The sequence below is a fragment of the Cavia porcellus genome, unplaced genomic scaffold, assembly GCF_034190915.1.
Source record: "Cavia porcellus strain 051 isolate PalLab524CR breed Dunkin Hartley unplaced genomic scaffold, mCavPor4.1 scaffold_1, whole genome shotgun sequence".
NCBI classification, from domain to species: domain Eukaryota; kingdom Metazoa; phylum Chordata; class Mammalia; order Rodentia; family Caviidae; genus Cavia; species Cavia porcellus.
Genome location: NW_026947484.1, coordinates 212,833,947 through 212,857,370, shown reverse-complemented (window position 1 = coordinate 212,857,370; position 23,424 = coordinate 212,833,947). Strand labels below are relative to the sequence as shown.

The 23,424-nt window shown below is 47.0% G+C and overlaps 1 protein-coding gene across 2 annotated transcripts in view; it reads left to right on the top strand.

Moving 5' to 3' along the window:
* Prkce (protein kinase C epsilon) overlaps window positions 1–23,424 on the top strand; it is a 463,885-nt gene that overhangs the window by 422,439 nt on the left and 18,022 nt on the right. Inside the window, exons 12-15 of one of the 2 annotated variants that reach the window (XM_063229099.1) lie at window positions 7,131–7,269; window positions 11,612–11,800; window positions 17,946–18,092; window positions 22,859–22,888. In XM_063229099.1, coding sequence (XP_063085169.1) covers window positions 7,131–7,269; window positions 11,612–11,800; window positions 17,946–18,092; window positions 22,859–22,873 — 490 coding nt within the window. In that variant the 3' untranslated portion in view covers window positions 22,874–22,888. The remainder of the gene's footprint in view (window positions 1–7,130; window positions 7,270–11,611; window positions 11,801–17,945; window positions 18,093–22,858; window positions 22,889–23,424) is intronic. The other variant, XM_003473065.5, reaches the window with a different exon arrangement.

Below are 23,424 nucleotides of genomic sequence, written 5' to 3'. Positions count from 1 at the left end.
CCTTTCCACACCAGTATCCCTCAGATGAGACCCTATTATCCCCCACCCCACCCCAGCAAACTTGCTTTAGGGGTCTTAAGTTTACTTATGGGCTCCTTCCCTACCCAAAGCAGTAGGTACAGTTGGTCTTAAAAGTCAAAGTTTTTGCTTTTCCCCTGTAACTAATAGCTGTACTCTATTTTCTCTCATCAGATAGATTTTATAATTTTTTTAAATACATTGTTAAATACAAATGATATCTACCATGTGGAGACCAGAGATGCCACTAAACATCCTGTGATGCATAGGACACAGGATAAAGTAGTGTAAAGGGGTGATCAAAATAAACAATGGATGTTTTTATTGTTTTTAATTATTATAGTAAAAGACACATTGCTATTAATCCTTTCCAGAATATTCCTTCTTGCTTTGAACAGATTACCCCATCTGAAGCAATTCTGGATGTCTTCTTTTCTGAGTTTCTTTATGAGATGTAACCTAAAAAAGAAAAGAAAAGAGCAGGAGGAGGAGGAGGAGAGGGAAAAGAAGAAAACCATGGTGAATACTGGTGCCAAATGCCATACAATGGTAAGGCAGGTTCACAAAAGCATTATGGTGTGTCTTTATCCACCTTACCAGGTCTGGCACCATGTAACTTCTGACTGTCCCCAAGTCAGCATGACAGGACATAAAGGCAATCATGACAGCAAAACAAAAGGTACAGAAAATGACTTTCCAGAGCTGCTTCAGACAGTGACAAGAGTGGAGGGATATGTGTATTCAAAGCAAGCGGGCATATTTCAGGGGGAATTATTGGCAGTGTATCTTTTACTGTAATAAAGTTAAACTTTTGTTTTTAACAGTCACCATATTTTTCAGTCACACCTCATAGTCTGCCCCAGTGTGCGGAAGCTAGAAATCCCTAGAGCAGAGGGACCCAAAGAGCCTGCTCTTACCCTGTTGCCCACGGGCCTTATCTAGGCCTCCGGCAGTTGAGAGAGGGAGTGTGACTCTGAGGATGTTCTCCCAAGTGTTCAGGTCCTGGAGAAAACAGTGAGGTAGCTGAATGTCCAGGTGCTGGACTAGGGCTATGATAAAGGCATCCAGCCGGGAGGGGAAGTGCTGGGAGCAGCCAGCCCTCCTATACGCAGCCCTACCAAAGATGCTTGCAGTCACCATTATTATTTACTGCTGTTCTCGAGATGCTGAACAATACAGACAAGAGAAATGAATCTGAAATGTAAATACTGAAAAAGAAGAAATACAGGAATTATTACTTGCAGATAATTTTAAAAACCCAAAAGAGTCAACTAGAAAATGTCTTTACAAAAATAAAGAGAATTTGGTATGTAGCAGGATCAAATGATAAACAGAAGCTAATAACATACATATTCAACCACATTAAGATGCAGTGAAGGAGCCCCACATCCAGCTCTTTCATGCCTGGAACCTCAGCTACTCAGAAGGCTAAGGCTGCAGATAGAGACTTCGAGGCCAGCCTGGGCAACACAAGACCCTGTCTTAAAGTAAATAAAATAATAGCTTGGATTATCTAGAAGTAGATTCAGGTACAATTAACATGCAAACTCCAAACAGTAGTCCTTTAAATAAAACAAAAGTTCTTTTTCTTGTAAAAGCATCTGACTATTCATAGAGTTTGGTCCTTGTCTTTGTGATCAAGTGCCTGCAAGGACCAGGCACTATGGCCTTATTGAAGACAGAGGAAGGAGGAAGGAAAGGAAGGTTTTTGCAGTTAGGGACCCTACGTGTCTCACTGACTGGAACTTAGACACGTAACCACACCCAGCTCCCAGAGAGGCTTTTAATTCTGGTTTATAGCTGCATGGCTTAAAAAGGAAGAAAAAAATTTCTAAGGAAGGAAGCAAGAATGAATATTAGGATGACCAACAATCTGCCATAAAACATAGCCAGAAGTGCACCAGATGTATATGAGAGAATTTTAAAATGCTTCTAAAGGATACAGATAAGACTTGAACAAATGGAAAGACAAACAATATTATTGGGTAGGAAGACTCAAAATCATAAAAATATCAATTATCCTTGAGTTAATTTATAACTGTCAACATGTTCCCAATAAAATCAGCACCTGGATTTTTTTTTCACTATACAGACAATTCTAAAGTTCATATGGAAAAATAAACAAGACTACCCAAGAAATTTTGAGAAAAAACTAAGGTAACTTCTGTTCTGTGTATTAAAACATATTATAAACCTGCAATAATTAAACAGTTACTATACAGCAGTGATATAAAGAGTATAAAAGAATCCAAGTGCATTTGAAGATTTAATATATTGATAAAGGTGGTAATTCAGTCAGTGAAAAGATGTACTATTTAATCTAGGATTATTTCCAGATATTTGAAAACAGGTAAAGTTGGATATGTACCTCCCAACTTTTATCAGAATGAATTGCAAATGCATCAAACACACTTATAAAATTAATGCAAAAGTACTGGGAGAAACCTTGAGAGAATGCTTTTCTAACTTTGAGTCAAGTGAAAGCACACAATCCCAAAACCATAAAGCAAAATATCAATTCAGTTACATAAAAATAAATACCAGCAAAACCACCATCTGCCATGTGAAAAGTTAAACAGTAAACTGAGAAAACTGTTTGCAGTTTTTATCCTGAACAATGTTTCATAATGTAGAATGTGATCATTAAAGTCAATGAAAAACAAATACCGCAAAGAATGGCAATAGACAATACGCAGAAAAAAATGGTTTCCTTTTAGATATATTTTAAAATGCTTAAATTTACAGAGAAACTTAAGAATATACTGAGATTCTGCTTTCACTTAACATACTACCCAAACTTGATAACACATCAAGTTATCTAGAGTGTAAAGAGGCAGGCACTATTGTACATTGTTGATAGAAAAAGAAAGCTTTCAACCCCTCCAAAGGGAAGTTTGGTAACATCCATCAGAATTTACATTCTTGGGTTCTAGGATTATAGCTCACTAGTACGCACAGGCCCTGGGTCCAATTCTCAGCAATGCAGAAAGAAAAAGAAAAAAATTGCATTCTTACAATATCTTACTTAGAAAAAAACTTTTTTCTAGGAAACATGTAAGATTCCTTGACACACAGGCAAAATATCATTTGTACAGTGTTAATCACAGCAACTCTGTTTATAATATCGTAGTAGCAGCAGCATCCTGGTTATCCCATGGCAAAAATTGTGACGTGTTATGCAGCTGTAAAAAGGGAATGAGGAGACTCTGTGTGCCAAGATAGAAAGAGCTCCCAGACAGATCAGATGGAAAAGGTCAGATCCCGTGCAGGACATGGCATAAGTAACCACTGTGCTAAAGGTGGGGGAATGAATACCTAGAAGGGGAATAGCCAGGTCAAGTGGAATCTAAGGTTAGTTCTTTGGAAGTCTCCCTGGTTTGCTACTTACTACTGCTGCCATACCAGCATTTGTTATTTGATTTCTTGAAGATTCCCATTCTCTCTTGATGATTTGCCACTCTTTCTAAGGTCTAAGATGAAAGTTTAGTATTAATGTGCATCTCTCTCATGACCAGAGATGTTGGGTATTTTTTTCATATTAATTGGCCATTTGTACTTCTGAGAACTGTCTATTCATTTCACTTGCTTGTTTTTTGATTGGGTCTTTTAGTTGGGGGGCACCTTATTTTTTGAGTTCTTTATATGTTCTAGATATTAGTCCTCTGTCTAAGAAATAGCTAGCGATTTTTTTCCCTATTCTGCAAGTTGTCTCTTCACTCTGCTGAGTGATTCCTTTACTGTAAGAAGGCAAATTGTCTTTTCCTAGAGTAAATTTTTTACTTTGAACATTCACCATATAGTTTGATCACTTGTGATTTTCTATTACAACAGAAAGAATCGGAAAGCACTAACTCATCTGTGGAATTAGGTTTGTGTAAGGAATTAAAGTCTTGGAGGAATTGAGTTGACGGGGAATTGGAGGGAGTGGAGGGCAGATTTCAAGTATTAGCGGAAGTGTGGTGGGAAGAAGTGTCATGGCCTGGGGGCCTCCCTCACAGTTGAGGGCAGCAGCCTGTGTAGTTGCTACAGAACAAGACATGCTCTTCCAGATGTGCACACTGAGAGGAACACTGGACTGTCAGCAAGGATGCCTTCTTCCTTCAGAAGAAGAAAGGTCAGTGATGCCTGGCTTCACTGTTTCACAAAGTGATGGTGAACATCCCGGGCCAGCACAGGAGTGGGCAGAGGGGAGTGCAAAGTTGGGAGAAATGATGCTTCGAGCTCCCCTTGCCCTCCTTAAAAGGAGCAGGTAGCCTGAGCAGAGAGCAAGCCGTACCGGGTGGTCCCAGGGTGCTCCATGTCACACACTCAGTTAGAACAAGCCTCAGCTGACTTAGAACCTTCAGAATATACTCCTTTTGTGCAAAAAAGTAGAGTAAGGCTTTGAAAGAGCATGTGACGAGGGCTGAGACTTGGGCATTTTGTCCAGTTGGGGTGGTAGCTGGCTGGTGGTTGGTGGCTGGGGTGGTGTAAGAGTCAACCCCTATGAAGAGTCAACCCCTCTTTACAAGGCAGTGGAGTGAGACACAGGTGAGACACTGGTTTCAGAGCACAAGATCCTGGTCCCTTGAGAAAAACTATGTACCCTCTTCCTGTTTCCATTTACTTACTTCCTACGGTCAGCATAACAGCCAAGCATGTGCCATGGCTAACTCACTGATGATATTCAGGACAAGAATGTGGCTTTACATCAGGAGGTGCTTTCCACATACAGAAGCTTTGTTCTTGTTACTTCTGCAGTTAGAATTGTCACTGTGATTGCCATGCTTGCTGTGTGATCTTTGGAAAGGCAATTTTGGATTCTAGGGGCACAAAGGGGCATGTAACTCAACCAAGCCCAAGAGTCAGCCTACCACTGAAGGAACATTTGCAGGTAGGCAGACAGGACTCCCAGCTGCCTCCACTCGGATTCTTCATGAAGGAAGTGAAAGGAGAGATCTCAGTGGCCGTCAGCCTCATACACTTTCTCCTGCTAGTCCTTTGAGCCAGCCTATAAGCTGTGTGTTATCCCAATTTGACAGGTCAAGGAACAGCCCAGCAAGGTGACTTTACCAGAGCCATGCCACAGCTAGTGGCAAAACCCCAGGCTTCCTGGATCCCCGATGAGCATCTAGCCCTGCTTTCCCATCCTCAGCCAGATTTGAGTCTTGGCCACAAGCAGAGTCAGAACGGGAGTCAGGGAACCTGGCCCCAGGGGCTGGGCGTGGTTGACCTCAGTATTCTTTTTCCCATTTACAGCCATTTGCTTAGAGCAGCGCATTTGATGTGCTTTTTTTCCTCAAGGAGTCTTTCTGTAAGCAGAAACAGGGTCATGGAGGCAGGCAGATCCTAAGGTGCTCTCTGCCCCACCTCTGCATTCAGACAGGGTTCCCAGGAGTGGCTGGAGTTCAAGGCCACATGCCAACAAGCTCGTGAGCATGACCCCTCCTGATCCTGACATGCAGAGGAATGGTGTTCTTTGCAAGATCCGCTCCCCTCACTCCCAGCCCAGAGTGGCTGCTGAAAGAGGCCCAGGATGGGCATCTCTATCCCGACAGACTGGATTTTTCTCCAGGCCAAGGCCTGGGGTTTCTGGGCTTGAGTATAAGGAAATTCTTAACTGAAACCTCAGATTTTGCATAAGACTTTACATAGAATCAAAGTGTGAAACAGGCCACAAGGCAGCCACACTGACTGGGGCAGCACTGCCTCTCCCTCTCATTTCCTCTTCATCATCTATCCAAAGGTTAGCCCCCAGCTAACCTTTCCTTGAGAAGCCCACATTGCCTGCACCAGCTTTCCATGATCTCTGCAGACACTCTGCAAGACCCATAGTCCATGCCCTGCAAAGAAGCACCTGATTCTTAGGATATAATAGCTGCTTCCCTAATGTTATGGATTAAAAATTTGTGGTCAATCTAACACCAGCTGAATTAATTTCAGCATAGTGCTGAGTGTAGATGGCCCACCTGAGGAAAATTGCCAGTATAAAAAGAGACATGGAGAGGAAGAGCAGAGCATTATGGGTTCTCCTAAGCATTGTTGTTTGGAGCTGTTGGTGCTCCTGGAGAAGTTTGTGGAGCTTCTTCCCCATGTGAATTTAGTCATTATCATTGGAGGAGCTTGGGAGCTTGTTGTTGAGAATGGCTGAGATTTGCTTTGGGGAAGCTCTGATCCTTATGTTGAGCATCACTTCCTGGCTCTGGAGGGGAAGATGTTTGCTGTTTAATTTCCAGGAGAAGCTTGTCACGCTGACTTCCTGATGTGTACTCAATTGTTCTGATCATTGGAGAAGCTCAGGGCCTCATGGTTTGCTGAGGATGGCTATGGTACTTTTGGGGGGAGCCCTGATCCTTATTCTGAGTGTCACTTCTTGGCTCTAGTGTAGAACCCTCAACCTCCTAGCACAAATTCTTCACCCTGCTGGCATAGACTTTCTAGCTTTCACTGATGACCTTTGGGCCTTCCCAGTGCAGATCCATAAAACAGACTTGCATGAGTCCTTGTCATGGACTCTAGACCTCCAGTTGGACTCATTGGAGGCATTGTCATAGGTTCTAGGTCTTTAGCTGGACACATGCAGGAGCTGCTATGGGACTCAGACCCTTGGCTGAATTTTCTAGGTCTTTAATATTGTGGACAGATTTCATGCACTTTCTTGTATTTAACTCTGGGTGACCATCCTAAAATAATATAAATTCTGTGTCATGTATGTACTTGTTCTCCTTGAAACCTTTGACTATAACACCTGATAATAATATGTGTCAGCCTGGTGCTCTCATCTAGTTAACTAAGAAAGGAGGGAGGATCAGGTGCTCTTTTCTCTTCTAGCAGAATCTAAATAACTGGCTTTAATATATTAAACTGTTGGTGTCTTGACTTATTCCTGGCATGGTAGTAGCACTTCCCTTTTGCTGAGGAGACTCGAGGTCCCTTTAGGAGTTGATCACTGGGGGTTGAACAGCGTGGGAGAGAACCCCTAGACTCAGGTTGGCTTGGGATAGGTAGGTCAAGCCTCCTGCAGGGCTTTCTCTTCTGGAGATTTTCCTTGAAGATGTACACCTCTCTCTAACTCAAAAGATCCTGTCAAGATGATTGAGGCAGTAACTATGTGGCCTGGGTCTGTCTTACAGGGATTTGAAACTGGACAACATCCTTCTAGATGCAGAAGGCCACTGCAAACTGGCTGACTTTGGGATGTGCAAGGAAGGGATTCTGAATGGCGTGACGACCACCACGTTCTGTGGGACCCCTGACTATATAGCTCCCGAGGTAAGAACCATGTGAAAAGACCCACCTCTTCCTGGTGCCAGGGTTGAAGCAGGGCTCCAGTCTTGTGCACTGGGGTCATCTAGTGGTGCTTAGAGATGGTTCTGGAAAACCAGGATGGGTCCCAGGATGGAGAAATACGAAGGTGAAAGGTTTCTGGTTTCTCCATAAGGATGTGGTAATGATGTGGGCTTGGGTCATTGATTTTACTAATGAATGATCAAAATAAAGAAACACCATTGAAAATGGCAACCATTAGTTTTATCAGCCCTAATCTGCCTAGAGTGAAACCAGGAATTATTTGCCATTTCCAGTGTGGAGGGAATTCTGCATAATGGGCGTGCAGGGTGAAATAAGAAGAGGTCATTATAAACAGAGCCCAGGTATGTTCATATGTATCCTCATGGATAAGTTGCCTTGTATGAAAGTTCTTTGAATATACTGTTCATCATGAAGCATTTTCCTTGAGACCTTGCAGGTCAACCTTGACTAAATCAAGAGATACCTACTATGAATTACACTTAAGCTATGCTCCTTTGTACCAGTTTAATCAAAATGATCTTCATGGATGTAAGACTGGAAGGTAGTGCCAGGCCTGTTAAGCACTGTCCATCGTGGAAAGTCCATTCAGGTTTCATTTCCTTTGACTGGGTATTGTATCAGCACCTGCTAAACACAAACCAGTACAGGCCACTTTTCTCAAGGAATTTTTGTTTTAGGAGAAGTAACAGATAAATGAATAAGTAACTATTATGTTATAATAAAATATGGTATCCTCAGGGATCAGGGAAGGTGTCTTGAAATACCTGGAGGATAACTTAGTCGTAAATAGTAAATATTTCCTTTGGCCTAAGCAGGGCACAGATGGGATTCCTAAAAACCACAAAGAGAATCAGGACAGGGCCTGGGTAGGAAGGAGGAGCAGTAGCCCAGGGCTCTGAATATTTCCAAGACTGGGTCTGTGTTTCTAATCTGGGTACTCCCAGGATCCCGCTCACAGATCAGGGTCTTAATAATGCTTTTTGTGTGTGTGTACCAGGAATCAAACTCATGACCTTTAGCTTGCCAAGTAGGTACTTATGCCGCTGAGCTATACTCTCAGCTTAGTAATGGTTTGTTGAATGGATGGATGGGTGGATGAATGAGACCTTGCAACATTTTAACATAACCAAAACTAAGGGATGAAAACATCTTGGCCTTTTCATGAAGGGTAAATAGTATAGTATAAATAGGGTTTCTTAATGCTTACAGTAATGAATAAGATTAGAATAAAGGATCCAGGAACGTGGGCTTCATGTTATAGGATCATTGGCCCAGTAAGGGTTCCCTTGGAGGAGGGTCCTCATCAGACATGTCCCGGGAAAAAGGCAGGCCACAAAAGTACAGCTATGAAGGCAGAAAGCAAGGGACAGACAATTGAGAGTCTTCATAAACCAGAAGACACATTGGAGACCTAAACAGAGCTTAGGAGTAGAGATGGTGAAGTGTAATACGTAAATTCTCTTTACAAGCTTTTATCTTCTAACGGATCTGAAACATGACTGTTTCCCTGGTTAGCTTGTTCCTTTAGTGGGAGCCCTAGAGATTCAGCTTTCAAGAAGAAATAAATGAAAGCGAAGACACTCCATTTGGACTCACTTTTCTCATTTTCTTCATTTTGTGTCAGGAGAGTGCCCCATGCTTGTCCCTTTGTGAGTTGATGCCAGAGTCAGAGTGTTGACATCCTGGGGCCGTGGTTATAGACCCTGCCCAAGACAAACATTCACTTTACAATGAACAACACACCCACTAGCTTCCATGCAAGGAGGCCCTGCTGTGTTTATAGGGAGGCCCAGTCACTGTTCCTTCCTGCCCTGTCCTTCATGCCAGTGTGAAGAATTGGCAGGACACCAAAAAAGGCAAACCATCCCTGGTCTTCTGACAGGCAAGGAACAGCTGATACCGCAAGGTATGGCTGCCTTTAACAAGGACTAGTGGGAAAAAGACATGAAAGGGGGCCTCTCACATGCTCAGCACAGGGCTTGGCCCACAGCGTACACTGGCTTGATCATTGTCCTCATTGTTGGATTATATAATAGGACAGGAGGAGCGGTCCTAAGAAGAATGATTTGAGCAAGGCCAGACTTGACCAGAATGTCCCCAAATTCCCTTGATGAGGTCATGACACATTTTTGAGCCTCAGGTTTGTCATCTTTCTGATTAGAACCGTGGTACTTGCCTTTCCCATCTGGGCATGCTGCATTGAGAATCTAATGAGATTACACATGGCAATCCTGCGAGAGGCATAAGCCTCTATTCAAACAGGAGAGGCTGACCCTGAAGCCAGAGCCAACTTCTAAAGTATCAGCTCTGCCTAAGAGTTCTATTGCCATCTGTACCCTTGGCTGAACCCTGGAATACCCTCCCCATTGTCCACACTAGGCCCTCCTCACTGGGAAATGGCCGCCAGCCCTGGGCCACACCTAGCGTCTCCAAGCCCCAACATCTGCCCCTGTCTCCTACCCCAACGCTGACCCACTCAAAGAGTTGGCTGCCACTCCAGGGACACTCTCATGGCATATGAAGATTCGCCCCTTTCACCATTTCCATTGCTGACAAGGCAAGTAGGAAGCAAAGAATTAGAACCAGACTTAAAAGGAATCTTACAAAAGATGTCATCTGAAGCAGCTGGGCTCTGGAAGGGATCCAGGGATGGATGAAGGGGACCATTCTGTGGTTTCCATAGCATCATCAGCCTGAGCTAAGACAGGTTTCCTGGAGGTCTTCTCATTATGCCACAGACCCCAGGGTCCCACCTTCCTGAGTCTAGAAGGTGGCTCCTTAGCACCTAGTACCCCCCAGGGATTAGCGAGAACAGTCAGTAAGAAACACATAGCAGTACAAAACTGCTGGCTGTCACCTGTGTCAGGATGACCTGGGCACAGCAGTGGGCTCAGAAGACTGCTAAGCCCTTATCCTTTGGGGCTTTAGTGGTACCCTAGGGAGATACCTAGGCGTGAAAAAAATAACTAAACTTCAGTAATATATGTGATGTGCCTGCAAACCTTAGGATCAGGGTCTTAGGATGTCAGAGGACAGGAGAAAGATCTGGGAATATCTAGCAAAGCTTTCTGAAGGAGATAGGGTATGACCATGACCTTAAAGGACAGAAACTGGTGGTGCCAGGAAGCCATGATGAACCAGGGTAGCTGCTGGATTGTTCAAGACTGGCGGAGGAACCAGTTTTGGTTTTTGAACCGAGCAGACTTTTGGCTGGTGGATTCCATGTCTCTGACCAAACAGACATGGTGCACTAAATACTGGGCCAAGGGACCAAAAGTATTAACCACAGAATTTACCAGCGCCTAATAAGGTAGAGCTGGCTGTTTTTTTCTTGCCTAGATTTTCAACTCCAAAATGAGAAGTTTCCTAAACTGTGCCTGCTTTTAAGCTTCTGCCTAAGTCTTTGTCTTTAGTTCTAAGCATTTTGGAATTGCTGTATAAGAATATTTGGCAATAGTCATGCATGCATGTCACCTAAGTAACTTTGACTCTGTACATTTGCCCAGAGGAAAAAAAAGACAAGAGTATTTGTAGGACCAGTACCCACTGACAAAGACAAAACACATCAGACAATCAAGGAGATAATGTGATTCTGGCTGTGAGAGTATGGAGAACATTCATTCATTCATTCATTCATTCATTCACTGAGGCTGGCCTCGAAGAGAAAGCGGTCTGGGACTTTTAAAAGGCAGGTAAACGAGGTGTTCATGACAGAGTCTCATGGGACTCATGGGACCCATTTCTAAAAATACACAACATCACAGCAGTCCTTGGTGGGTAGAACACAAAGGTGGGGAAACTTCTATAATTTCCTTTCTAGGAGCACAAGGCTTGGGCCAGTTTAACATTGTCACCATTTAAGGAAAACTATGACTCTGGTTACCTTTCCACTCTGACAGGGAACAAGCATACTGCGGCTGCGTGTAAGACGGGAGAGTTACACTGTCATGTGTCTCTCTCTGTCTGCTTCTTGTCCCCTTGTCCCTGATTTTAGTGTCAAAATGTGCAGTTTTTTTAAATGTGGCTCTAAATCCAAGTCACAGACCTCATCTGGTACTCAAAGATGTTTCCTCCAAAGAACAGACTATCGATTTTTACTTTGGAGAGGTGATACTTGGCTTCCTACAAATTGTCTCCAAACTCACTTCTCACTGAATGTGCTGGTCTTAACCTTCCTCCCCTTAGGTAACATTGGTCTCTGCTTCCTGGAGGAGCATGTTGGAAATGAAGATACAGCATTCGTGGCAGGGCTGTTGCTAGGAATGTCTTTGGTGGCCCCTGATGTTGCCTGTTTCCTGAACAGATCCTCCAGGAGCTGGAGTATGGCCCCTCTGTGGACTGGTGGGCCCTGGGGGTGCTGATGTACGAGATGATGGCTGGGCAGCCCCCCTTTGAGGCCGATAACGAGGACGACCTGTTTGAATCCATCCTCCATGATGACGTGCTCTACCCTGTCTGGCTCAGCAAAGAGGCTGTCAGCATCCTAAAAGCTGTGAGTCACTGCCCTGACCGGGGTCTTTGTTCTCTGGGACACACACACATTCCTCCCTCTTCTCCTCTGCATCTGCTTGCTGTGGAGTGGAAGGAGCTCAAGCTGGGTTCAGAGGTACCGCTCAGAACGAGGTCTGGGACAATTACTCTTCTTGGGGAGAGGGACAGTGTGTGTGTACTTCCTGAAGCTGTCTCCCACATCTCAGAGGGGGAAATCCAACCCAACACGTGTCACACCCTTTGCTGCTTACACTGGGAGTAGGATCCTCCTCCTCTGTCACCTGGGTTCTGTCTGGGATAGGGAAGAGAGGAAGATTAGCGAGAACAGGTCCCACCTATGACCATGACAGCATCACAGAAAAGATGTCCACTCAGGATCCATGAGCCAATATTTAGTTATTCATGTGTGCTTTTCAGAGAAATTTATGTCACTATTATAGATGTAAGTCATCATATGAAAGTGTTTAAAAGTCTTTAAATTGTTGTACAGGTATGTGGATACAAGGGTACTTTCTGTCTCTTTTGCATCATCCACTGTTTGACCTCAGCCTCACCCGGCTCTGCTGAAGCTGCCGGGACCCCTGTTCACTAGCTCCACTGAGTCTGGGTCCTTACTGCTCTGGCCCTGGATGCTGCTTCTCCTGCTGTCCATTCAGGTGGATGTTTTCAAGTGCTGGCTCAGGAGCACTTTCACAGAGAGATTTATTCTGTCCACCTCCTTGAAAACTCAGAACTTGCCACCCTCCTGGTACCCCCTTACACTGTTGTCCCTGAGAGCATTTTCCTCTTCTGACATCCTGTGTAAGTTATCTGTCAGGCTTACTGCCTGTTTCCTTGCACACAGAACTCAGCTCCTTAGGGCAGGAGCATTGCTTCATAAGGAACCCCTGCGGGCCGAGAGCCTGGTATGCACAGGCACGTCTGAGCATTTGCGGAATCACGCAAGGGGCAGCTCCCGGTGAGAGCCGCTCAGCTCTGAGCGCTTTTCACCACAGATGCAGTTAACGGCCCCCAGGAACCGAGACATGATGGGACCCGTGACCTCAACACGGAGGCAGAGTGTTAAGGACAGCCCATACCTGATTCAGGGTGTCCACTTCTTGGGTACAGCCAACTGTTACCCTGTAGCAATGGAGACATCATCTCAGTCCTGACTTCCAAAAGGAAACCTGGACCTAGACCTGTGTGTAAAATCTCCTGTATGGCAAATGATTATGACCAGTTGAATCAAAAGGAGTATGGAGCCAAAGCAAGCCTCTCAGAGGGCGAGGGCACCTTGGGTGCCAATCTTTGACTCTTGCCTTTCTTGGTCCCTTGATGGTATTGCTTATTAGTGCCTATATGGTCCCTAAATGGACAAACTAGTCATGATCTCACTCTTCCCCAGGACTGAGCCCTGTACCCTCCACCTCTGCCCCATACCCTCCATCCCTATGCTCCCTCCAGCCTGGCACTCTCGCCTGCTCTCAGTGTCAGCCCTGCAGTGTAGGGGTATGTATCTCAGCCAGATAACTCCACCTCACTGTCCAGAGACCCCTACATCCACTACAGCCCCAAACTGAGTGCATAATCTGCTCCTCATCTGCTCCAAAGCTCCCAGATCACTTCCATGCTCCTAGGTCCAGTAACTCTCCCCACCCCACCCACTGGCTGCACAAGGGAATGTGGGTGCACCCCTTGACCTCATCTTCTCCCTCCACATCAATCACAGAGTCCATCCTCTCCTAAAATATTCCTTTCTGATTGCCTTTCTCCATCTTCCTGCTACCACCATGCCACATGAGCCTCTCCTACCTCTCCTTTGGAGAACCACAGATCTCCAAGGGTCCCCCTTGCCTTCTTGTCATCTCTACACTTTGTGCATCCCCTACCTTCTGCCCCTTTTTAAAACTCAGCACAGCTGTACACTGTGGTCAGAGAAAGACTCATATTTTCAGTGTGGTCCACAGTCTCACTCAGGCCCCATCTACCACTCAGTGACCCTTTATTGGCTGGGCCAGCGGTGCTCACCGTGCAGAGGTTCTTCCCTGACCCTGATGCTCTTTGCCTTCCCCTCTACCTGGTCCTCCCAATGCCTCCTTCCAGTACCAGCTCCAGGTTGCTGTCTTGTACAATCATTAGGAACTTCCTTGCCCCAGAGGGACACCTCCCTATTACAGGTGCACAGATTGCTGGGTTTCTCTTGTGTCACTCATCCTGCATTAGCTATTTCCCTGTCCTGGGGAAAAAATACCCAACACCTGATAGAGACCACGATAAAGCAGCTCTGTGCAGGATTTAAAATTAATCAATTGGCTTTCTATGTTTACTTATGAGTCTGTCCCAGGCCTAGGCAACTTGCTTGGAGAATGGCAGCTGGTGTGCAATAAATGAATCTCTCCATGCCACCAGTCATGGTTGAGATCTGTGACACCTGAAAGGGCAAAAAGAGGCAAAGCTGAGGACCTGGCTCTGATTCTACTTTATAAGATAAAGACTACAGCAGCAGTTATTTGACTCCTGCTGTAAATGTCAACCTAGAGAAAGGCAGTTCTCTTAATTAGCAAAATTTATTGCTTTTATTCTAACTTTTTTTGTGGGCATTGGTACCCTCCACTTCCTGTACCACGCAACCTATGGAAATCTAATAAATACCGTGACCTGGAAAACTTGTAGACTTTACTCCTAGAGTTCTGACCTTCCTGGATCCCCCAAACCATACCACTTGCCTCTTTACTTAAGCCTTTGCCATAAGTCATTTTAGGAGGTCAGGGCCAGACCAAGTCCCTGATAAACACTCTCTACATAAAGGAGGAGAGGCTTATTTTTGGCTCACAGTTTCCATGGGGTAAGTCCATGGCCATCCAGGTTCAGATCATCTGCCCTTTTCAAGGCAGGGCATGGCAGAGGAACATGGCAGAGGACTGCTGCCCAACCTATGGCAGCAAGGAAGCAGGGAAAGAAGAATGAAACCTGGGACAAGATTACACCCTTCAGATCAGGCCCCTAGTGACCTACTGGCAACCATGCCCCACCTTCTGACAGCACATTCAGCTATGCACCCATCACTGGATTGACCCGATGATGATTATAGCACCCCATGATCCAGTCACCTTCAAAAGCTCCACCTCTGAACACATGAGACTTGGGGGTCATTTTAGACCTAAACCATAACCCATCCCGATCTCAATGAATTGACTGTTTGGTGGAGTTACTGGAGCCTTTTCCACCTCCCTTACTCTGGCATGCTTTAGGAGACCAAAGAGCATCTCTGCCATCTCCCATTTCTCATCACAGAGCACAGTGCAGAAATGAGACAAACGTGATCCTGGGAAGGATAGTCAGGTTAGGCTCTTGGCTTCTAAAGTGGCCTGTGTCCTAACACTCTGCAGCGCCTCCACGTTGATTTTCCTCCAGGAAAGCTAAGTCTTGGCTCAGGAGGGCTCTTGCACTGTTCAGCAGCAAGGAATCTGCCTTCAGGGGATTGAGTCACCCTAATTTTCACACTGAATTTGCTATGTAGCCCATGCTGACCACAAACTCATAGTGATCATCTTGCCTCAACTTCCCAAGTACAGAGATTACAAGACTATTATACTACACTTAGTTCACATGATCTTTAAAAGATGAAAAACTGTAAAAAGGGATACATAAAAAATTACTCCATCCTATCCTCACTTTTATCTGCCCGTTTCCTGCACCCTCAAGCCTATGGGTGACTCTGTTTTATGGATTTTTTATATATTCCAGAACTTCTTTAGGTATATATGAGCCATACAGATGTTGATTGGTATTTTTTACAAATGTTAGAAGGCTCTACATGTATCTTGCTTTCTCTGGCTGAGGGATCTCAACAGACAGGTGCCCCTTTATTTTGCCTGAGCTTCTACTTTGCAACTGTGATGAAAGCAGCTGCCACACAGACTTCTGGGGCTCCTGGGTGATTTTCAGGGGTGGAGACAAGAACTTTCTGCCACTTCACTTCTCCGAGCCCTATCTGGCACCCAGGAACAGCCTGTAGCACTGGAGAAGCCAGGAAGCCACGTCCAGACGAGGTGGTCACTGCCTGGACCCTGATACCAGCTCGACTGCCTTCCTGTGTTCCCTGTGGAGCTGGCAGCTGAGCCCTTTCATTTCTCATTTCTCAAAACTCAAGAGTGGCAGATCTTCACTAGGGGAGATTTTGCCTCCTCTTCCCCTAGACACACTCATTCGACAAAGTCTCCAGAGGTTTGCATTGACATAACTTGGCCCCAGGGAGCATTGCTACTGGCATGCAAAGGGTAGAAGCCAAGAGATTGCCAAACACCCTGCAACGCACAAGACAGTCCCCACAGCTAAATGTGTCATCCAAATGTCAGTAAGATTGAGAAACTTCTACCAAGAAAGAGTGATAAGTCAGAGACTATGCTGTGTTAGAGGGTTAGTGTCTGTGAGAAGACTTGGAAGCTCAGGGGAGGCTCCCCAAGATGTTCCTCCCTACCCAACATGCTCCACCCCTCCCACCCTAGAAGAAGGAGGTGGGAAGAACTGAGGAAGTGAACAGGAATCTTCTCCCTTGGCCTTGGGACACCCCACTTCCTCACATTGTCTCTTGATTCTAGAACCAGGGCAAGTTTTCTTTGCGTCTGGCCACAAGCTGTCCCTGAGGGCTGCTACATATGTAAAGGTGGCACTAAATTCTAGAGAAGGCTTATTACACTGTAGAATTTTACAGTATTCAACCTATGCAACAGTAAGTGGCCATCCTCTCTTCTTCAGCGTGTCATCCTCAGGCCCAGGCTCAGTCACTGCAGTTTACTAAGTGCACAGAAGAGGCAGACATCAAGCCACGTGCTGGACACACTAGACTGAGAGCTTACCAAGCAAAAGAAATATTAAGATAAATTATAATGTGTATAAACAAACATTGGGTCCAGCGTATCAACCAAGGGGGAGGATCGGGGGGAGCTTCTCAGAGGAGGCAGCATTATGACTGGTGCTTAGAGAACCATTGGCACTGGAGAGGGGCATGCAGCCCAAGGGATTAAGGTGACCAAGGCTCAGAGAGAGACAGGCTTTCAATGGCAAAGGTCTCATGAGGCAGGCAGAAATGTGTGCTGTGGGCCCTCAAGGTGCTGGAGCAGGAGTGATCTTGCTGTTGGAAAAATTAGGAAAAGGAAAGACATTGCTTCCATTCCAATCTGAGTGCCCCAGGGCACCCCCCTCCCCCAACATTTAGCCCATGCCCCAGCACATCAGGCCAGGAATAGTAGGAGGCTGTCCCTGCCCCAGAAATCTCCCTTGCTGATGAATCCTGAAACTCAACCATTATAGACTTATCCCTTTAGGATGTTTTTTGTCCTGTCTGGTTTCTTTGTTTAGATAGAGATGTGTCGCTTTCACCCTGTGAAATGTACCACTTTGTCTCGAATGTATACATAATATATGCACAATATACACACACGTGTACACATGCACAATGTGTGCACACCTGTATTTGGATTGGCTGTCAGAAATATTCCCACCTGGTAGCGTTTCAGTTGAAGTTATACTGCTATCAATGCAAGACAGTGGACATCACCACTGACTCATTTAATGAAATCCCTTGGGGATAAGAGGTTCACAAGACACCACCAAAAAGTACAAAGCACACCAGTGTGGTTGTAAAAGTGAAGAGGGGCCAGGTCCAGGAAGAGGAGAGGGCCAGGAGGGATGTTTGACATTTACCTACTCATGCGTAACTGTCTTTCCTCACCCCAGTGGATTCGCCCTGTCACTGTAAAGGAGTTTGTCAGATAGTGACAGCTTGAGGGTCTGAGGGGGATCTGGGAGTCATTAAGAGCCTGACATCTTAATCTCAATTAAGTCCCTTGCTAGCTATGTGACTGTGGCACAGTTAATTAACCTCTCTGTGCCTCAACTATATCTCCCTTGTGAACCAGAGCTGATTGGATAAAGGGATAAAGATAGATTAAGTGAACTGAAAACATGTAACCTATGACACCTCTGCTGTGGTTGGAATGGTGGCTGGCACTTGCTACACCTGGGTAAATCATCGCACGTTCCCTAAGAAGTTACGCCCTTCACAGTACCAAAGTAGGCTTGGGAGGAGATTGGCACCACAGTCGAGCTGACTTTCCATCTGTCACTCGTGGGTGATTCTTTTCTGTGTCCTCATCCCATAGTTCATGACCAAGAACCCCCACAAGCGCCTGGGCTGTGTGGCTGCACAGAACGGCGAGGATGCCATCAAGCAGCACCCTTTTTTCAAGGAGATCGACTGGGTGCTCCTGGAGCAGAAGAAGATCAAGCCGCCCTTCAAGCCGAGAATTGTAAGTCAAGCCCCGAGCCTCTTCTGCCCTTTGGGTCAGGCCGGCCACTTGCTTCTCACTGCATGTGCCAGGGAAATGGGATGTGTGTCATGGCCCAGATGACAAAAGCCAGAGGTGGAAAAGAATCCCCAGGGCTGGTCTCTTAGGCCTCAGTATTGACTGAAAACATGTAACCTATGTGAGTAGCTAGAGTAAAATCTGACATGGCCACAGACAAGCACGTCTTCTTCAGTTCAGGTTTACTTCTTTGGATCAGACAGTTCCCAATGGTGCAAGCCTTCACCTGGGGGACATGTACGGCTTCCTTATAGATCAGTGGGGCTCTTTCTAAAGGAGCCCATTTAAAGGAAAATGGCTCATTTTGTGGTCATATGCAGCATGAGTGTGGAGTGTGAAGTCAAGGCTCCGACTGTCCAGTGAGAACTGTGAGAGTCTCACTTGGAAGAGGCCAGTTCCTGGGACCGTTTCAGAGCCTCTTCTGCTCTTAGTCAGATGCCAGGCTGTGAGGTGCCATCACCAGTGAGGGAGGAAAGGGTATCTGAAGTTCAGAGGTTGCAGAAGAACTCATCTCAGAAAACACAGAGCATGTCTCAGGAGTGGCCCTCTGCTGGGGTGCAAAGGCCTTGGGGTGCACTTCGAGGTGGAAGGAAGTAGATGCAGAGGGACCTTAATTCTTAACTTTGTGGTGAGGCTCCCATGAGGCCTTCAGTCATCCAGATGGAGGATGCTTGAAGCCAGCTGGCCACCTCGTGGAGCTGAAGCAGGGACTATGACATAAGAGATTATTGGCCAGCAACCCATAGCTACGAAGCTGGGGTCCCAGGCAGGAAAGCCTCAGGATCATCCAGTCATCTCTCAGTTATCCACATTCCGTCAGAGGAGGTCCCTCCATACTGCCGAGTACAGAGATCTGCAGACAAGAACCCCATTCTACTCAAGGGCCATTTATCAATAGTGCTGCAGTTCCTAACAGTGTTCCATGAGGGTGACCCTCAGCTGACAGACACAGCGAGCCTGGTACAGGGGTCTCGAACCTGTCATCATTCTTCATGTGTGTCCTCCTTTGGTTTGCATGGCTTTTGCAGGGGAGCACACAGCTTGGGACAGGCTAGAACTATATTTGTCTTTCTCTGTTAACCTCTGCTGCACCCTGTTCTAATCATAGCCCCGGGGGACCCCTGTGCCAAGTCCATGCTATGAGTTTGGTGGGCCAGGAAGGCTTAGAGTGCCAGCTCCTCAGGCTGTCTCTTTCCCCACTGCCACAGAGCTCCCTGCATGTGCCATCCTGCCTGATAGCTGGGCCTCCACAGGCGCTCATGAAGGATAAGATTAACCAAGCCTTCAATAATACAGAAAGTCATTCACCTGAGGCCTAGCAGAAGAGGAAGAAAAATTACAGGCTCACATCTGAGGATGAATTTATATTAGATTTAGTCTAAGTTAATCAATTCCAAGAAAAATGGGGAGTAGACCTAAGTAAAGAGTTCAGGCCCAACCAGCAGAAACTCAGGAAGACGTCAGAAGCTGAGCGGATGTCAGTACCCATCTACAGAACGCCTTGGACTTCCCCTAGAATCCAGGTCAGCACATCCCCTTCAAGCAGGCTCAGGCAGCGCCAGGTTCAGCCGAGCCAGATGGGGATGGAGAAGCAGCCCCTCTCTCTGGTGTAGAGTAGAGGGGTCTGGAACATGGGCAGCGTGGGTGTGAGGGGAGCAGTGGCTGGAGTGTTAATCTGCAGTGAGGATTCCCCCTTGGAAGGAAGCTTTATCCATAAAGTCTAAAGTAAGTCTAAAGGCCATTTTAATGTGGGGATTTGTGGAGACAAGTCTGTCCCTGAGTGCAGTAGATGACAAGAACTTACAGTCAGAGGACTGTCCTAGGTGCTCTTACTCAACCCTAGTGGAGTTGCATGCTCTAGGATTCAAGTAGCACTGATACTCCTGTCCCAAAGCCCTTGCCAAGGCCTCAAGTCCCAGGAGTTCCTCACAGGGATTTCGGCCTTTACAGTAAGGCACAGACCTCCAAGAAGTCGTGCCTGGAGCCCAGCCCCTCCTCAGTGAGGGACAGGCATGTGGGGACTGTGTGCATGAGGCTTGGGTAGAATTCAACACAGGAGAGAGGCAAAGCGTAAGGAGAGAACGGAGAGGAGGCCACCGTGTGCAGGCTCACACAGCCAGGAAGCTTCTTCCTGCCATCCCTGGAGCCCTGCAGTGCTCCTGTGGGCAGGGTCTGAGGAGCCCCTGAGAACTAGCAGAAGGAAGTCCTTCTCCAAGGAGGATTCCTAGAGCACAAGCCACCAGGACTTTCTGAGAGGTTGGCAAAGAGAAAGGACCTGTCCCGCGTACCCGCTCTGTCCCAAGACCTCGGGTTCTCCTGAGCACTGGGGTGTGAAGGACCCCGAGGAGGGGGCGCTGTTAGGCTGATGTGGTTTCAGCCAGGAGGAGGGAATTAGACATCTGGCAGCAGAGTGCATTTTAGGCATTGTGCTGGGGGCGTTTCTGGTCACACTTGGCTGACCTACATGGGCGCTCTCAGAGCACTGTTACAGGTCCTCAGAGCCTTGTGCAGTCTCCTTGAATATTTAATCACATGTCTGTCCCCAGTACCTGAGCTTTCTCTTGAGAGAAAATCCAAGTTAAAAAAGAAAAGAGTAGAGGTAGCTACTTAGCTGTCTGGGGCATCTCCTGACTGTGGCCCTAATTAGAAGACACTCTCATGAAACAAGGAGCTGGCATCCACCTGCATCACCTGCGGGCTGGAGTTTGGTAAAAACAGATGAGAAGTGGGTTTAATCTAGTCAGTGACTCAGAAAGCCAGCAAGGCCAGTGTGAAAACTCACACCAGGTTTTTACAAGCTTCCCCCACACCAACTCGGGGTTCTGGGTGTGTGCCCAGTTCAAATGGGCACACACCCAGCGAGGACACTTCTGTGCTCCATAAGCAGATGCAGCCTTAGTGCAGAGGGCAGAATGGACTGCCACCCACAGGAGGTCACTGGGGAGACACTGGGGAGTGAGGCAGGACCCCACAGAAGTCGTCCTTCTACTCCTAGGATAGGAGCTCCATCTCAAGCCTGGCTTTCCATGGGCTGAAGGTGTCGTAGAACTTGAGTCCACATCTGTTACCTTCGTAGGAAAGCCGGGAGGAAAGGGCTTGACAGAGAGAGAAAGATAAGCTAGCTCAGAGCCTGGCCCTGGGAGAGAGCAGCCAGGGATGGTGTGAGCTGGGACAACTCCATGTCAAAGGAAAGACAGCACAAGAAGGGAAAGATGGAGCCTGTGAGCAGATGTCAGTAACCCAGCAGTTGTAGGTTGTTGCAAGAAGATATCAGGCATGTGTTTAAAGAAGCCAAGAAGGCAGGCACGCAAATGCCCCTCATCCCCAGGGAGATGCAGTCAAGAGCTGCAGTCTGGGAGCTCTGTCTGGGGCTGGCTCCCAAGCTGTGCTGCTGTGACCTCACACCAGGATGCCACCATCCCCAGAAATCTACTCAGTAGATATCACCCAGCTGTTCAGCTAACTATACAGAGCCTGAGTCACCTAGTGGGGGATATCCTGTCAGTGTGACTCAGGAAGGGATTGGTTTTAGCAGTTAGCTTGTTTGGTGCTAGAGGCAAGACCAGAGTGGTCACATCAGCCAGTCTTAGACCTGAGAAAGGCGTAGTTCCAGTGGCATGTTTTTCTAGAGCCACTGGCCCTGCCCTCCCACCACGCAGATGCACATGGACCCTGCCCTCTCGCTGGTTGCTCTTGCCCATGGGCCTGAGGATGTTTCAGAACAGCTCCCAGGCCTACCTCCCACCCCTCTGCAGGAAGCTCCTGCCCCTCTAAAGTTAGGGAAGGCTGTCCAGGTTTGGGGCTAGAATTTGGCCTTTGGCCATGTTCTATGGTATCTCAACTAGCTGCTGTCCCTTTGGCCTTCTGCCTTCCTGAGAAGTTGGCTAAGCTGAGATTTTTGCTTCCTTGATGCACAAGCGTCCCTCTGTAAGGCCTGACTTTACCTCCCGCTAGGTTTCCTGCCTTCAGGTTGTCCCCTGTCCTGACCTCACCCAGGACGCTTCCAGTGGCCTCTGCTTCAGCAGGGAGATGTCCCTCTCATTTGTTGTCCATAACTCCTGGTTATATTCCTCCTGGCCACCCCCTACCCACCCACACACTGAACAGATTTTGTACAAGTGATGTGGCAACAATTCCTAACAAAGACCTTATGCCAACATTTACTCACATTCGTGTCCTGGGGGTGGCTGGCTTCAGAGCAGAGGTGCACAGAGGGGGACATTTGATGGCATCACCCAGCAATGGGGGGCAGGTGAGTAAGGAAAGCCAATCAGGCTGGTGCCAAAGCCTTTGATACCAGGAAAAACGTCCACACGAGGAGTCCATTGGTGTATCTGCTGGGGATTTTCTTTTGGGAAGGTAGCTTAATCTTATCACAGTGAAAGTAGTGTGGATAGCTCTTGTGCTATTGGTGGACTTACCTTCTTTCGGGACTGTAGGGACAGAGTGACTTATTTTGTTGAAGGGATCATCCGATCTTGTAGATCTTGGGGATACTCTGCTGGTTCCTGGCTTCCCTCTTGGATACCCATTCCAGAGCATAGACCATGATACAGTGGCTCCCAGGGCTTCACTGCTGGAGTGGGGGTCACCAGTGTAGGAGGGAGAACTCTGCCTCCCCAGAAACCAAGCTGTCCTCAGCACCAAAAGCAATGAGGGAAATGCTGGCCGAGTAAACTTCTCTTGTGTACGTGTTCTCTCTTTTCAAGTTTGCTTCAGTGTGAATGTCCCTCTTTAAGGTAAGGCCTCCAGAGTGGGGAGTCTCTCCAGGTAGGTGAGCCCACAGGCCCGGTGACATAGAAGCCCCTTTCAACCTCATGATCGTCTCCATCCAGCCATCCATGCTGCATGGCAGGACCCTGAGGGAGGCCCCTCCTGCATGCTTCTGCATGACTGGGCTGTGCTGAGAGAAAACCTGGGAAGTGGGCTCGTGACAGTCACACCCTCACGTACCGAGTAGCTGGAGGAGGAGCCCAGCTGAGCCGGCAGCCCCTTCCCCAAAGCCAGCCCAGCTGCCCAGGGACCATGAGAACATGAGGCTAGAGGACCATTAGGTGCCATTCTCATCCCCTATCCTGCTGGAGCAGGAGCAGGACTCACTGCATCCATGCCATAGTGAGAGACCTCACACCCCTAGAGACCAGAGGCTCCCTCACAGAGTTAGGGCTCTCTCCCAGGGCTGGAAATGTCCAATGGGGACTGGCTCTGATTCAAGGGAGACCTGGATTGGAATAAGATTGCTCCCTCAGAACAGCCATGTGATCCTGAGGATTGA